General features: G+C 47.8%; 1 protein-coding gene across 2 annotated transcripts in view; it reads right to left on the bottom strand.

Annotated features, from left to right (window-relative positions):
* Nucleotides 1–1,017: 1,017 nt before the first annotated feature.
* COL5A1 (collagen type V alpha 1 chain) overlaps nucleotides 1,018–14,943 on the bottom strand; it is a 152,153-nt gene continuing 138,227 nt past the window's right edge. Inside the window, exons 60-66 of one of the 2 annotated variants that reach the window (XM_040531072.1) lie at nucleotides 14,549–14,584; nucleotides 13,724–13,777; nucleotides 13,144–13,402; nucleotides 12,681–12,793; nucleotides 10,595–10,663; nucleotides 6,612–6,845; nucleotides 1,018–3,981 (exon numbers count right to left, since the gene is read on the bottom strand). In XM_040531072.1, coding sequence (XP_040387006.1) covers nucleotides 3,835–3,981; nucleotides 6,612–6,845; nucleotides 10,595–10,663; nucleotides 12,681–12,793; nucleotides 13,144–13,402; nucleotides 13,724–13,777; nucleotides 14,549–14,584 — 912 coding nt within the window. In that variant the 3' untranslated portion in view covers nucleotides 1,018–3,834. Of the gene's footprint in view, nucleotides 3,982–6,611; nucleotides 6,846–10,471; nucleotides 10,541–10,594; nucleotides 10,664–12,680; nucleotides 12,794–13,143; nucleotides 13,403–13,723; nucleotides 13,778–14,548; nucleotides 14,585–14,943 lie in introns of both variants that reach the window. The other variant, XM_040531073.1, reaches the window with a different exon arrangement.

The following is a 14,943-nucleotide window of genomic DNA, read 5'->3' as shown; positions in this document are numbered from 1 at the left end:
ACCTCAGCTAGCAATCAGGTGAGGTGAGCGTCTCCTTGAAACACCATCAGGATTAAGTTAAATCTTTCTAGCCAGGCCTAAGCAATTCAAGCTCTTTTTATTATTATTATTATTTTATTTTTTTTTAATGTTTACCCCAGCTGTGGTACCTCTGCATTTCTGTTGTCTGTTTGGATGAAGATTTGGCTGTAACATCCCACGGTTACCCAGACCACTCCTATAAGCTAATTTATACGTAGGATAAAGAACTTTGGCTGCTTATCTGAACAGCTCTCTTAATCTGAGATTCACCACTAATTACAGCCAAAGGATGAAGGGGGAGGCTGACGGGACACAGCTTGCCTGTGGGACACGTTTCTACCGTACATACCTGCTGCACTGGAAACACCAAGCTTTTAAGGTGCCGACGTCTCCTGAACCTGCGAACCAGCAGCACCAACCAAATGTTCTCTGCAGGAAGCACTCGAGAAGCAGAGTAACACAAACCCAGCAGCATGGTGTTGACACACAGACGTGCAATTTCTTACAGGGGTTTCCAGAGGAGCCGTCATCTTCTCGTGCGTCCCAGGAGCGAAACCCGGAGAGGCAGGGCAAGGAGTACCCCATGCTGTGTCCCCCCGCAGCACCTGGAGGTGGAGGCAGGAGATCGGGATTGAGAAGCTCACCAGAAAGCTGCAGAAGTGGGGTTTGTTTCCTGAATTCACCTCGGGGCACAGTCAAGCTCCTCCGGTGTTGCTCCTGGGGTGGAGAACTGGAGGCCTCCGATCCTCGTCCAGATCCCAGCAGCTGAAGTCCCTGCGTAGTGTCTTTGTGTGGCCAGGTCAATCCGAGTTGGTCACTGGGAAATAGGATTCCTGGAAGGTCTCTCTCAGATGCCTTTGTTTTCGTGTTTTATGTTGCGTTACCTTTAGGTGCTTTCACCGCTCCTCTGATGAACTCTTCACGTGCCACCGAGCAGAGGGGTCGTGGGGAAATCCCGCTGCAACCAACTCCAAGAAGACATTCACATCATGTTGGTTTAGGTGGAAACAGTAAACTTGATTTATTGAAAAAATCTATTACATTTATTCCTTTATTACACAGGTTTAAAGTATTTAAAAATAGCTCTTATGGGCATTACACTTAAATTTTACGACATGTTTATTGGACTTGGAAGAAATGTACAATATGTCATTTGACAGTATATTTTAAAAAGGGCCTTATGTACTAAATTTTTTTTTCCATAGGTTTTATTTTTCTTATCAACATTTGTTCAAGTCATATATTAAGGGAAGAGGGAAATAAAATTACACAAAAAGAATGTCTGCAAATACAAGTAGTAATTTTATTGCAATATACCGTAGCTAAGTGGTCTGGGGAAATCGGAACAGTTTGGAGCTCAGTACAATTACAACACTGTGGAATTCAACAGAGGATTTTTTTTTTCTTAAAGCAAGGAAATAAAAGGAAAAAAAAAAAAAAGAAGAAAAAAGCTCCCTTGATGAAAATTCATCGTAACAGAATCACATGACCTAGACAGACGCACACGTGTGTACATACATTGATATATGGCTTATCTGTTGCAGAGAGGAATGTGCAACCTTTCCTGACCTTCCCACTGTTCCCAGACAAGGCTCTCGCCAAGGTGAGCAGCTAAATTCTGCGATATACCATTTATATACTCATCTGCACTGCTTTGCTGCTGGAGTCTGCAGTTTTTTAGGATAGCACCTTTTTCTTTTTTTTTTCCCCCAGTGGAAAAAAAAAATAGACAGAACACAACACAAGAAGGGAGACGGATGGACACGGCTCTTGCAGACCCAAAAGCACCACGCAGCGTCGCAGCTCCCGCCGCCGCCTCGAGCCAACACCACGGGCACGGGCTCGGCATCGCTCCCTCCTCTGCTAGGGAAGGAGGGGGGAAAAGACATCATATATAGGCTCTTCTTCACAGTAAATGTGATGTCCTTTCCTTTACGGTGGCAGGCCCCCCTTGGCTCAACCGTCGCTGTAATACTCCAGGCCAAATAATAATAATAATAATAAAAACCCTGCAACATCTATTTGCCAGCCAAGAGATCTAAACAAGGAAATGGCCAGGGAGAAAACAAACAAATGGTGAAGAAAGGTGGTCTCAGCTGGTTGCGATCCAAAAATGCTGCATGGAAAAAAAAAAAAAAAGAAAAAAAAAAAAAAGCCATCCTGGCAGCCACCGTGGGCAGACAAAGAGAATTGCACACGCAGCTTCGTCCTTGCATCCGGACAGCAAACAAGTACATAAATTAGCACCACAAACATTCAGCGACTGAGTACAATCTGGTGTGATTACCACCGTATAAAATGCATGAATATTTTTTTTGAAAAAAAAAAAAAAAAAAGGCGTAAGCACATTTAATACTTTCTACACGGGCCGTAAAAGCTACTGTAATACAATTAAAGAGAGGAGCAGACCTTCTACATAACGAATATGAAGGTGGCATGCATTTATAATCAAAGACTGTAGCAAAAGCGTGCAGTCTGCGTTGGAAGTGGCTAAAGCAAAGGCCAGTGGGAGACTGGTCACTGGCAGGGTATAACCAGTGTTGTGTAAATGTTACTCAAATAGATAGCACCACAGAGACATGTAAAAATAAAAAGCACCTTTTTTTTTTTTTCCTCCTTTTTTTTGTTTTGTTTTACACTTGGTATTCAGAGAGGACAAATGGATTTCCCCTGCCAGTGCAATCTGCCGCTGGGAATAGATTTTTTTTTTTTAATATTTTAAAAGAATGCTGAAGGAAAAAAGGAGGCGAGAAGAATTAACTTAAAACACATATATTAAGGTGAGCAGGGGTATAAAAGGCAGAGATGCAAATAGGATCCTGCTTTTAGGTCGGCGTTTTTCAGCAATCTTAGCAAGAAGTGGCTTTGTTTTCCTTATTTTGGAGCAAATCCTTCCAAAGGCATCAGTGGCCTGGGGGGTCAGGGAGGCCTCACCCCACAGAGCCTCGTGCCTGGGCACAGCCCCTGGGCGTGGGGCAGCGCCGGGGGGGGCGCGCGTGGCAGGGCTGTCATCATACGGACAGGGTCACATGCATGTTGTGAAGCCAGGAACGTTTAACCACTTAAAATAATATACAATACACATACTTACATACAAACATACAAAAATATAAGCACCTTTAAGACACGGGGAAGAAGACGCCCGGTGTGGCTTTTAGCAACCGAATTGGGTGGGTGAAATTTTGTCAAAAGTGGAATCAGGCGATTCAAGGGCGGTACTACAAATGCTGGAAACGGCCATTACACCTGCTTGCTAGACCCGATCCAAATCTCACGGAAGCCAACGAGATGACCATGAAGAACTTCAGCAGGGTTTGGATTAGAGCCAGGACTGCCCCAGTTTCAACGTCAAGCCGAACGCAGGAGTTTCAAGTTTTTTTTTCCTGTATTTTTTTTTCTTAGAAACAAACAATAACCTCCAGCCAAGCTCTTGGCATCATCTCAAGTCTTTGACGTGCTTCCATCTCCGGATGCCTGGGTGGCTGTGCAGAGGTGGCTGCGGGAGGGAGGTGACACGGGGACAGGTCTCGGGGCCACACGTGTGGCCTCAGGTCATGCGATTCTGGTCTGTCGCGGGAACGGTCCTCGCGGTTGGGTTCGTGTGGGTGCAGCGGCACAGAGGAACTCGGGCAAGACGAGGAACAAAACAAAAGGAAAAAAAAAAATAACCCATCGCTGTCCAGTTTCAGAACGTGCATGTGACAAGGAATTCTTTTTTTCTTTTCTTTTCTTTCTTTTTTTTTTTTTTAATTAATTAAATGGCGCAATGAGGTTACGAGGTTGCTCATTTGGAGACTAGTTTTCAGGTGGCTCTTAGCCCATGAAGCAAGCCGGTCCCACCTCGAATCCAAATTTCTGTGACGCTTCTCCAAAGTCATTGAACATGATGTCGACTATGGGTACTTGCTCGACCTTGGGCGTGTTGATTTCCAGGACAGTCTTCTGATAGCCCTTCTTTGCCTGGCGGGGAGAAGGGGGAGAGAGAGGAGCTCTGGTGATGCCTCCAACCCAACACCAGCCAGTTGTCACGAATGAGAATTTACTGGTCAGCTGGGAACACGGAGACGGTATCGCCCAGGTATTTCCTGAGCCGATTCAGAGGCATCCAGCACCAAAAAAAAACAAACGCATTTACCCTGCAGATGCACTAGATAAGCTCTCAAGCAGGATGGCTGGGGACCACTGAGCAAACCCTGGGGGGGATGAGTGGCCTGAGCACGGACTTTGGAGGAGAACAGCTGTTGCCATGCAGATAGAAAAGCACGAACGCTGCCTTCAGCACATCTCAGAGCTGGAATGGGAGCCTGGTAAAACTGTTGTGGCTGTGGTATAGCTGTGTTGCCTCCCCGAGGACGCGCATGGGTTGTTGAGCAAATGTGAGCGATTTAATTTGAATATATTAGTTTGACTATCATCCGAGCGCTACCGAAAAGCCCACGTTTAAAGTTTGATGGAATTCACAAGGTGATGTTGTCTTTTTATCGTGCCTGCTAGCCATACAGTTATTTCTGAAATATAAATAATTATTGGAGGAGCAGAAGTGCACCCGGGGGCATACAAAGCTGCACAAACAAGTGAATTTATGGAGCAGCTTTTGGCTCTACCTTACCCTCTGATTTGTGTGTCTCAGAAGAATAGGCTATAGCACAGCTACTGAGAAAGGGCTGTAAGATCAGGAAAAACACATCCAAATAATGGCCCAGACATTAGCCCTGGAGTTCCTCCAGCATGGGCTGCAGCAACCTCAATCACGGTGAGCACGCGGGTCCTGTCGGGACCTCTGTGGCAGTGCCGTGTCGGGTAGGCAGGCCTAATTTTTCACTTGGTAGGGCTCAGTCTTATCAAATCTTGCTTGTGTTTCAGGAAGGATGACCTGCTGAGGTCACGGAGATGGTGGAGGAGTGCAGAAGATGCCGAGCATCTTTCTGCAAGGCTCTTTGAGGGTCTCGCAGGGATGCGGCTCTGCACCAAATCGATCCCTGAACGATGCAATGAGCTCCCCTGGCATATTTTACCTCCTCTTCAGAGCCCTGCAGGAACGTATGCCGCAGAGGGGGGCAGGAAGGAAGGGCTAAGACCCAGCAGCTCCAAAGCGATGCTCAAGGAGCCAGGAGACAGCTCCGTGCCCCACTGTGGCACCAGCTCCAGGGCTCATCCAGCCTCCCCCTCTGCTCCCGACTCCTACCACAGCCCCTGCTGCTCCCTGCCCAGTTCTTGCCACAGCCTTGGATTTTTGGCACGGAGACTGGTCCTGCTGACAGCAGCCTGCGCTACAGCCTTCAAGGAGAAACAACCAAGCAAATAAACACCAAGGAGCGACAGACCCGTTTCCATGCAAATATCCCTCATTAGGGAAAAGGGAGAGGAATGTAGGGCACCTGAGCGGCACCGCTTAAGCTGAAAGGATTTTCATCAGACACATCTGCCTTAAAATTCGCAACGTGTCATCTCGCAGCTTCCCCGAGTCTTAAGAAAGAAAAGGGAGGGGAAGGCTTTTTTTTGCTGAGGACAAGATGTGTTAGCAGGAGACCTGAAGTACTTGAGGATGAACTTCCCCATGTGACTTCTGAGTGTTTTCAGCAGAGGGATGAATGCCCTTTCCCTCTCTGCATGAGTGTTAAAAGAAGTGATTCTAATTTGATTTTCCTCATTGCTCCTACAGTAAAAAATGTGTGTGTGCCAGAACAGAATCACTTTCATCTCAAATTACGTGGAGGGCTTTTGCTGTCAAACATCTCTGTCTTTCAGTCCCGTGGGCTTCAAGCACTGCAGTTGCAGAGGGTGAGAATTATGCAGGCTTTTGCACTAGCAAACTGGATCTCAAAATAAATACAAGCAGCACCTGCTTTGCCAAATTTTCAGCTCCTGAGGGCAGATTGCTCAGAGCTCAGTCCCAAATCAGGTGCCCAAAAGGAGGAGGAAGAAGCACAGGCAGGATGTTGGGCCCCTATGGAAGATCTGACCATTGCTCATTGCAAAGACTAAGAGCACTGGGGGCTGCTTTGGCTCGTCCTTCGCCAAGGGCACGGGCAGACCTCCTGCAGAGCAGGCACAGAGCAAACCAAGCGCTGTGCTGGGCTCCTCTGGAGCTCGGGGACGCCCAGCAGGAGCTGAGCAGCAGCTGCACCCAGCACAACCTGAGCCCTCCTGGAGCTGCACGCAGCAGCGTGCCACCAGCAGAGCCACCACCACCCCAATGTAATGCTTTGCCTCCAAGATTTCCTGAAAGTTTCCTGAAAGCACTTGCAAAATCATTATATCAAAGCCTACAGAACTCCCCTGCACTTGGGTGTCATCACTCACACCTCCCCGCGTGAGTCAACTGAGTAAGAGCAAAGGCAGGAGGGAATGTTTAAAAGCAAGCATTGACTTTAGAAAGGTCCCTTCTTCATGCAGAGCCAGCAACAAACCCAATGAACGTGGTTTCTAGAGGTGCTGCAGCTTCCCCTGGCCTCGAGATGAGCCGTGGCACAGGGAAGAGCAAGCTCGAGGTCTCCCAACCTGGGAATAACCCTCAAGGCCACCCAATGGCATGGGAAATTTGGAAGCGATTTGCTCAGAGACCCCTTCCGCAGGGGCTTCCCACGTACCGCGCAGCCGTCGAAGGCGGCTCGGATGTAGGGGTTGTTGTCATAGGACATCTCCTCGTCGTTGGAGCCCAGGAAGCGGATGGCCTTGTCGTAGCTGTCGGTGGTAGCATCGTGCCAGGCTACGGACTGGTAGCAGTTGTAGGTGATGTTCTGGTGGGCCGAGGCGCTCAGGAGCCGGAGGAAAGTCATCTGCACCACTCCGATGGGGTTCCCATCCGAATCCACGTAGGAGAGCTATGGGAAGTGGAGAAGGGGAAACACTGGGCAGTGAGCAGCAATGCAACCTGCCTGGGGGGCTCCAAGGACCACCAGTCTCACCCATCCGTATGCCCATGTGCACGGGCACCCTGCCCTCTGCTCTGGACCTCCCCACCCCAGCGGGACACGGATCCCGCTCCTGCCATGCTGCATGGCACAAGGATGCTCTGGTTCTTCTGCTGCTAGGGCAGGTTTTTCCTCTTGCCGTTTGTGATCTGTTCACGAGCTGAACCAACAAGGCTAACACGGGGCAGGAGGAGAAAGGAAAGGGGATTTTGGCCCTGGTTGCAAAAGGGTGCAGTGCTGAGCAAATTCGGGGATATATATCCAAAAGCTATTAAAGCCAATACTGAGCATACCTCTCCAGCTTTTGAAGAGAGAAGAATGAAGACTTATGGAGGAGCTTGGGGTTTTGTTTTCCTGCCCCATTTGACACAATTTTTGACCTCTGTAGGTATTTTGCTCTCCACACACAGGGGCATTTCCCATTCATGTTTCCTGGATACCAGTGCAATGGCTTTTAAACAATCCTTGCAACCTAATCTGCAGGAATCCTGTTCCTGCCGACAGGGGCTGCATGCAGCCCTGGCTAGAGAGGCTTTGTCAGCCACTGGGAGGTCTGCTTGCTGCCCTCGGGGCATGGCGTGAAACGCAGAGCTGCACAGCTGCGCTTGCACAGGGATTTGCTCTGTTCTGCACATCAGGCTCCTTCTCTCCCCCAAGGGAGAACGGTTTCTGGAAATACATTTCTGCAAAACAAATTACTGAATCCCCTGCAGCACTGCAGGATTCGGGCCTTTCCAGTACTTTCTCTCGTGCCCCACCAAGGAAGCAAACACACAGTCGGCCAGCCAGACCGCAAGTACAGACCGGCTGTACTCGAGGTGGTGCCTCCAGCCATGGCCAAGCTACCAGAGCTGCTGCTGCTGGAAATTGTCCTCTACAGACAGATGACTTCTTTAGACATGACTGGGGGAAAAACACAGCACAGAAACAACGCAGAGTTCTTCGAGGTGCCATGAAACATCAAATTATGGCGCGAGCTGCAAACAGTAGAACAGATTTGTAACCACATGACAAAATCATGAGTAAAAAGATCATAAAAGTAAATAAACATATACCAACCGGTTGTCAGGATACCGTTGCGCTGTCCTCCTGAGAGTTAAATATGACTGACCATGAGAGAGCCACGCATGCCAGGTGGAGAGAGACCAGAAAACCACCAGGACATGGAAGGAGAGGGACACAAAATGCCAGCTACTTGGCACGCACTCAACGTCTCAGCTACCCATCGACCTGCAAGATTTGCTTTTCCTTGCATTTTTATTTCAAATCAGTGCTTGGCCTGGGAGCCTGGCTGCTTGCTAAGGGGTCTCAGTTGCTGTTCTGCCTCTGCAGGCTGCGCGAGGTTTGCAACCGGAGCCACTGGGAACTGGTTGCACGCACAAGGCTTGGCTGGTTCTGCAAAAATCAATCTTTTCCTTTTTTCCTGTGTGACAGTATTTGCCTGTGGCAGGTGCCATATGGCATTGAAGGATAACAGGATGGGATAGGTGGCAGGTCTCGTTAGAGCTACTGGGAATTACGGGTGTGCATGAGTAACGCACACGGGAGGAAAGCAGAGTCCAAAAGAAAACATCTGCAACCCTCTTATCCCTCTAAATGCAGGTTGGCTGCATCGTGAGAAATCCTGGGAAATTAACTCCAGGTACTCTGTCATTGATTAATGACAGTGGGGAAGCATCAAAACAAGATGGTTTCTTTGTATTTCACGTTTACTCTGTCCATCTTACTTCAGATGCTCCCAGAAGAAAGGCAAGCCTTGGCACAACTGCACACCTTGTGCGAGCAGAGATTCTTTGGGGTGCCCCATAAGCAGCCCCATGGAAATCCTCCCCATGTCTCCAGGCTCCTCGGGGCTCAGCCCTGGAGAAGCTGGGGCGGGGCTGGGCCGGGCACAAAAGCTCTAGGGATGAGCAGAGCACCCCAAGGGGCACTGACACCCATCCTGCCAGCCTGTACAGACTTCAGTTGATTCACATCCAGGCAAACATTTTCCCCATTTACGGATCTCATAGCTCCAAATACAAATTGGTGTGAAATGGAGCTATTTTTTTTGTTTTAAACAAACTTTACATTTATGGCCTGTGCGTTTAACAGTTTTGTGGTTTGCTTAGGAAGGTCTTCTATGTGCTGGTGGCTTTTTTCCAAATGGAAAATGTGAGACAGGCAAAAATCAAGAAAACGGCAACATGGAAAGATGGAACAAAGGGCTCCAAGTGGCACTGAAATTCCTATTGAAAAATAGGGCCCTGAGCTCTAGGCTGGCCATTCAGCCTCTAAAGTAGCTGACAAACAGACTGGAAAGAAATAAACAAAAGCAGAGAAGATGGAGAGATAAAGGCACTTGTAATATTAATTGATGAAGTGCTCTGTGACTAAGCTAGGAGCAGTTGCCCTCCAAGGAGCGATGAGGCTGAAGCCTTGGCTTTGCGGCCTTGCCGGATGGTACAGAAAAGCTGCAGAAGCCATATCCTTCTTGTGGGCAGAATCAGAGCATACACGTTTAGTGGCGATGAAGTGGGGCTTAGGAAAACAAGGCAGTGTTTTCCTTTGTTTGCTCTTTAAGGTGGAAGTTTGCACGTTCTGCAGGAAACCTCAGCCCTGGGCAGCGGGGCCATCGGCACCTCCACCTGCTTCTCTCTGCGGAGTATTTCCTTCTTCCCTAATCCTCCTGATTTGATTGAGCTCATTACGTGCATCCTGCTAATCCTACACGAATTGATACACACGCGGGAGATTTCTGTTTCTGAAGGAGAGCTGGATCGTGCTAATCACTTGCTGATGGGCTCTGTGGGAGAGCAATCCATCCACCACAAACCTGCTACAGGACAAAACCCTTTTTAAGTGTTGTTGTCTTGGCTGCTTGCTGACATCAAGCATTGTTTGACCTCACAATAGCAACAATTAAGGATTTTTTAAAGGAGAAAAAAATCAGTAAAATTCCAGACTACCGAGCCTGGCACACACTCACGGCTTGAAATCTTCGTTTGACTCAGTGACTTCACCTCTCCCAGGCTCTGGGGGTGCTGCGGAAGCCCCCCATTCTTCCCCTGGGCACAACCTGATCCAGTCCAGCCATGTGCAGACTCCCCAGCCCAGCCTGGCTCCACACAAGGGTTCTCTGAAGATAAAGCTACTCTCCTTGGGGACAGCAGCATGGGGACACCCAGTTTGCCTTCTCCAGAATGGGAATGGCTCAGGGGGTAGCAGCACCCTCCTGCAGGGCACAGCCTGCATGGGGCAAGGCAGACCTGCAGCGGCTCCAGCTCTGCCAGTGCCCGGGCACATCAGCGTGTCCCCTTCTGATGCAAGGAAAAGCTCAAGAGCTGCTCCTAGGCTTAAAGCCAGGCAGGGTGCTGCCTGAAAAAAGTGCCCATATTGGGTTTTGGTTCTTTTTCGCCTTACGTATTCCACCTTAAATGTTTCAACTGCAGCTTGTGATGGCAATTAGTCCAGCATGCAGAGTGCAACAGGTCTGGCCATACCAAAGCAGGTGACGTGCTCTGATTCAGACTAGAGGGCCAGGGTTAGCCACTTACCAAAGACCCCCGCTTGTATTGACTATACCATGTGGAAGGCTGTTCTTTGGGCCAACGAGCCATTTTACTCTGTAAAATACGACACGGGTTAAAGAAAACAGAAAGCACTGAGATGCATCTTACCAGTTTACCGCGCTTGAATTCACTGAACCAGGAGCCTGGGTTTTCCTTTGGCCAAGAAGTAATTCTAGCCTAGTTTGTGGACGGCAAGGAGGGAAGAGAGAAAGAAAAGAAAAAAAAAAGAAATAAAAAAAGTTACATTCAGTTCCATGAGTAGAGTCTGCAAGTCTTATAGAAAATGTCCGATTTCTTTTAAAGAGCATGTTTTCTTAATCCTTATAAATCAGTAATAAGACCAGCCGGCAGAGCCCTAAGGTGCCAGCAGCCTCTCGAGCAGAAGGAGATGCCACTGCTTGGCACCAGCCTCCTTCGCTAAGGGCTAACGATCACTAACTCCGGATACTTTGGATGCCAAACCGGCAGTGCAGTCTGTTGGCAGGAGAGCTGAAAGGAAAGACATAGGGGGAAAAAAAGGAAATATGAACAGTAACAGTGCTGGTAACAGACAAGGCTGCTGTCACTCCAATGTCAAATCCAGATGCTGTGGGGCTAGGAAAGGCAAAGAGCACGCTTAAGGAAAAGCCTCCATCTGCCTCCTGCAGTTGTGCAGCAACAAGGGGCAGCACAGGCAGCACATCCTCCTCCATCGGTGCCGGACCATTGCACGTGATGGAGCTCCAGCCACCTGGAGCAGTGCAGGGGGTGACCTTGACAAGAAACGTGCTGTCAGAGCATCCTTTATGGCAGACCATCCGAGCAGCTGAAGCACTTTTTACAGTCAGAGCACAAGGAAGGAGCGCGGCTGCCGTGTGCTCTCCTGCTTTCCTGAAACCTCCCTCGCTTCTGCCATAAATCTCTCCAAAAACAATGGGCAAACTTTATGCAGGTGTCTCAGGATTTTCTCCTCCTTTCCAGTCTGTGAACCATAAAGCTGGTCAGCATGCTTCTGCTGTGCTAAGGATGGACTGAAAGGGGAGATGTCAAACTCTGCAGAGACTTCTAATAAAACCATTCAGCCAACACTTCATGCTGCTGTGGTAGCAGTTCTCATCCCTCTCCATGGAAAACCAGCAGGCTGAGCCTTTTTCTCATTAGGGCGTTATTGCAATAGTGTAGCACAGTTTGCATTTGGGGAGCATCACAGCCTGTGCCCACAAGAGTAGTTGGATGAAGTGGGGCCCAACAGCCACTGGCAGAGCCAGTGGGGCATGAATGTCCTCTAAGATCGTGGGCAGACTCCGCTTTTTTAGCTACCAACACTTTGAGGAGATCCATGGCAAGGTAATGCAAAGGAGAATAAATCTATCTCCTATTTAAACAGCCCTAACAAAAAAATCAGGGAATATTTATGCTCTATGTTATTTGCCCTGCACTGGCACATATTTCTGGTGGATAAAATTCAGCAGGCGAACGGCTTCCACTGGAGCAAACAGCTTCATCTGCACCTTGCGCCAGCTGCAGCGCAACCGTGATGTTGGGAGCACTCCCCCGGGCTGCTCTGCAAAAAGTTTCAGCTTGGCCAGCACAAGAACTGGTCCCAGGCACTGGGGAGAGGTGCTCCACAGAATAGGGTGTGTGGCTATGGGACAAAAGTTGTGAGTATGGGCGAGCTAAGAACATCAGTACATGCTAACTTAATCAACCTTGTGCTTGAGTGCCTGGAACAGCGCTGAGACTGGCTGAAGCCATTTAGGAAACCAGATATCCCCGAGAAGCAGCAGGGGAAGTTACAGGAGGTGAACATTTATTTGCTCTGCCTGAAGACACAGCCAGGACGGAGGAGGCTTGTGCGCACAAACAGCAGAGTGGCAGCCCAGCTGCAGGAGGGAAGACAAGGAATGAATTAAACGTGGGGAGCCACAGCCCCTGCACCAACACAGTTCTGCCTTTGCAAAGTAAAAAAATAAGGTTTTAGCATTTATCATGCCTGAAAACATCAAAGTTTAAAACTGACTTACTCAAAGAAATTCTCTTGGTAAACATATTCCTTAGTATTTTAAAAGCCAGCATTGTACAACAAAAGAACAGTTCTGGATTTTTACTTGCTACTGTTCAATTCACCTGATATGGATTGTCTGTGAATATTCACATTAGGAAACAACCTCTTATCATCATAATATATAAGAAAAAGAAAGTTGTACGGACTTACTCCTTCAGACTTCTTATCCGGGAAAATGCAAGTCTCTCCACCAGCTGTGAAATTACAGTAAACTTTGAAAGAGTCCCTGGAACATCCTTGGTTAGGATCAACCCAGTATTCACCTGGATGCACGACAGGGCAGAGAGGGGAAGAAAGAATCAGCACTGTGGAGGGAGGACAATGGGCACTTCAACAACCATCTTAGTAGGTACGCTTCATCTCATTCACAGGCCAAAAAAATACATTATATGTATTTTTGGGAGACTGTTTGTTCTGATTCCAGGTGATACAGTGGCACCTTTCAGAAATACCATTTTTTTGCATCAGGCATCCCCATTCTTCTCTATGAGTCTGCCACGTTCCTCATGAGACACAAGGGCCAGAAGTCCCCCAAATCTTTCCCCTTGACTATTCACTATTAGTGGGAAACCCACAGCGTTTTCTCCCCGTCCCCGCTCTGTTCAGGACGCACCATCTGGGAAGTCGGGGTGACAGAGCTGCAGATCTTTGCAGGTGCGAGCTGGGTTATGCTGAGTTCCCAATGGATGCTTCATCTGCTCAATTTCCAGTTTCAAGGAATTCAGTGAGCCGAAAATTTCCTCCATGCCATCTGCATAGTCCATGTAGTTGTCAGCATTTCCATCATCCACCAACTGGCTGGCATCGATGTTTCGCCTGGTCCTCTTGGAGGCCTGGATGGGCAGCGGCTGGATGACTTCTCCAGGAGGACCCTGATTTTGGGGGAAAGAAGAAAACTTCTCATTGGGAATGGGGAATAGGCAGAAGAAATGGCCAAAGCAGCCATCAGCACTGACAAACAGCACCACAAGACATGTAAAACACCCACGATGGTGCTAATGAAAACCCCAGCCACCAGGCACGAACACGGAGTTCATCTTCTCTTGTCCTCCTCCCATTACTAATTTCTCCCTTCACCTCTTTTCTTCCCTGGCAGGACTCAGGATATCCTGAATCTTTATCTGGAAATCTACATTAGAACACCTGTTAAATCGGAACTTCATTTCACACTTCATGCAATGGGCTGTACTTACAGGAGGCCCTGGGGGCCCAGGAAGACCCGATTCACCCTTTGGACCTGTTGGACCCTAGGTGAAAAAACAATGGAAAAACATATATCACTCAGAAAAAAAAGCATTTGTTACTGATACTGCACTCTAGTATTTCTTTTAATAAGTCTCTAGCAGCAAAAACTATCTTCCTATCCCTTTAGGCACACAAAGGGAGTCTCCCACCACCTTGCCCTCCAGTAAAACATTTATTTTGTTTACTCTCTGATGCTTGGTAAGAGAAAATGTCTGTCAAACGCTTGGTATTAAGCAGTCAAATTTTGCTCAAGCTTCTGCAGAAAAGGAAGGATATTTCAACGTATGAAATCTCCAAACCAATTCAACAGGTTTATAAATCAAATAAAATCTTAAAAGTGATAAAATATTTAATTCTGCGTGGAAATAAAGACTTTACGAAGTTGCACAAGAGGAATTTTTAGCTGCCTGAATAGATGATCTGTAGTACGAAGCTTGCTTTAGTGATGCATTTCTCACCTTTGCTTTTCAGCTTGCTACCTCCCGCTTCTATTTTTAATATCCTCTGCTTTACAATGGCGGGTTGTCTCCCAAGGACTATGCATTGGATTCCTCCTTATGATCTTTTCTACACTGATGTTCAATGAAGTACAATTCGTGTAACATAAACCTTCCCCAATTATAACTTCTGGGCTTAGACAGCCTGAAAAGGCTGCGTTTGCTACAGTCATCTTTGGCTAATTGCTGTAATGCTACTGATGGGGAGGTGTCGCAGCAGGTTATGCACTTAATAAGAGATCCTCAGCCTCTTCATTTAACAAAGTCTATACTCACTGACGATCCTTTAGCACCTTTGGGACCAGGTGGACCCTGTGTAGAGAAGAATGAAGGGAGTTAGTTTCTTTGTCAGCAGAGAAGTCAGCCTCTCCTTACAGACACAGTACTGTTATACAAGTTTCTGCAATTTTAACGTTCACTTTCATTTTTGTGTCCACTTTTCACATCCATTTGAGCTGGATGCTACTTTTACTTGCAAACAGATAAAAACCACTGGTGTTGGACCAGTCTGCATCCCTCTCACAGGTCCATGCATGCTCTCTGACTTCCACCCACTGGGTACTCCTGTAACTCATTCAAGTGTTGTTAACGGGCTCAGCTGGGAAATCCCAGTTCCCCACAGCATCCTCAAACAAAGTCATGCCAGAAGGGCTGAACTGGGTTATCTAGGA

The sequence above is a fragment of the Cygnus olor genome, chromosome 19, assembly GCF_009769625.2.
Source record: "Cygnus olor isolate bCygOlo1 chromosome 19, bCygOlo1.pri.v2, whole genome shotgun sequence".
Lineage (NCBI taxonomy): Eukaryota > Metazoa > Chordata > Aves > Anseriformes > Anatidae > Cygnus > Cygnus olor.
This window is presented reverse-complemented; position numbering and strand designations above follow the sequence as displayed.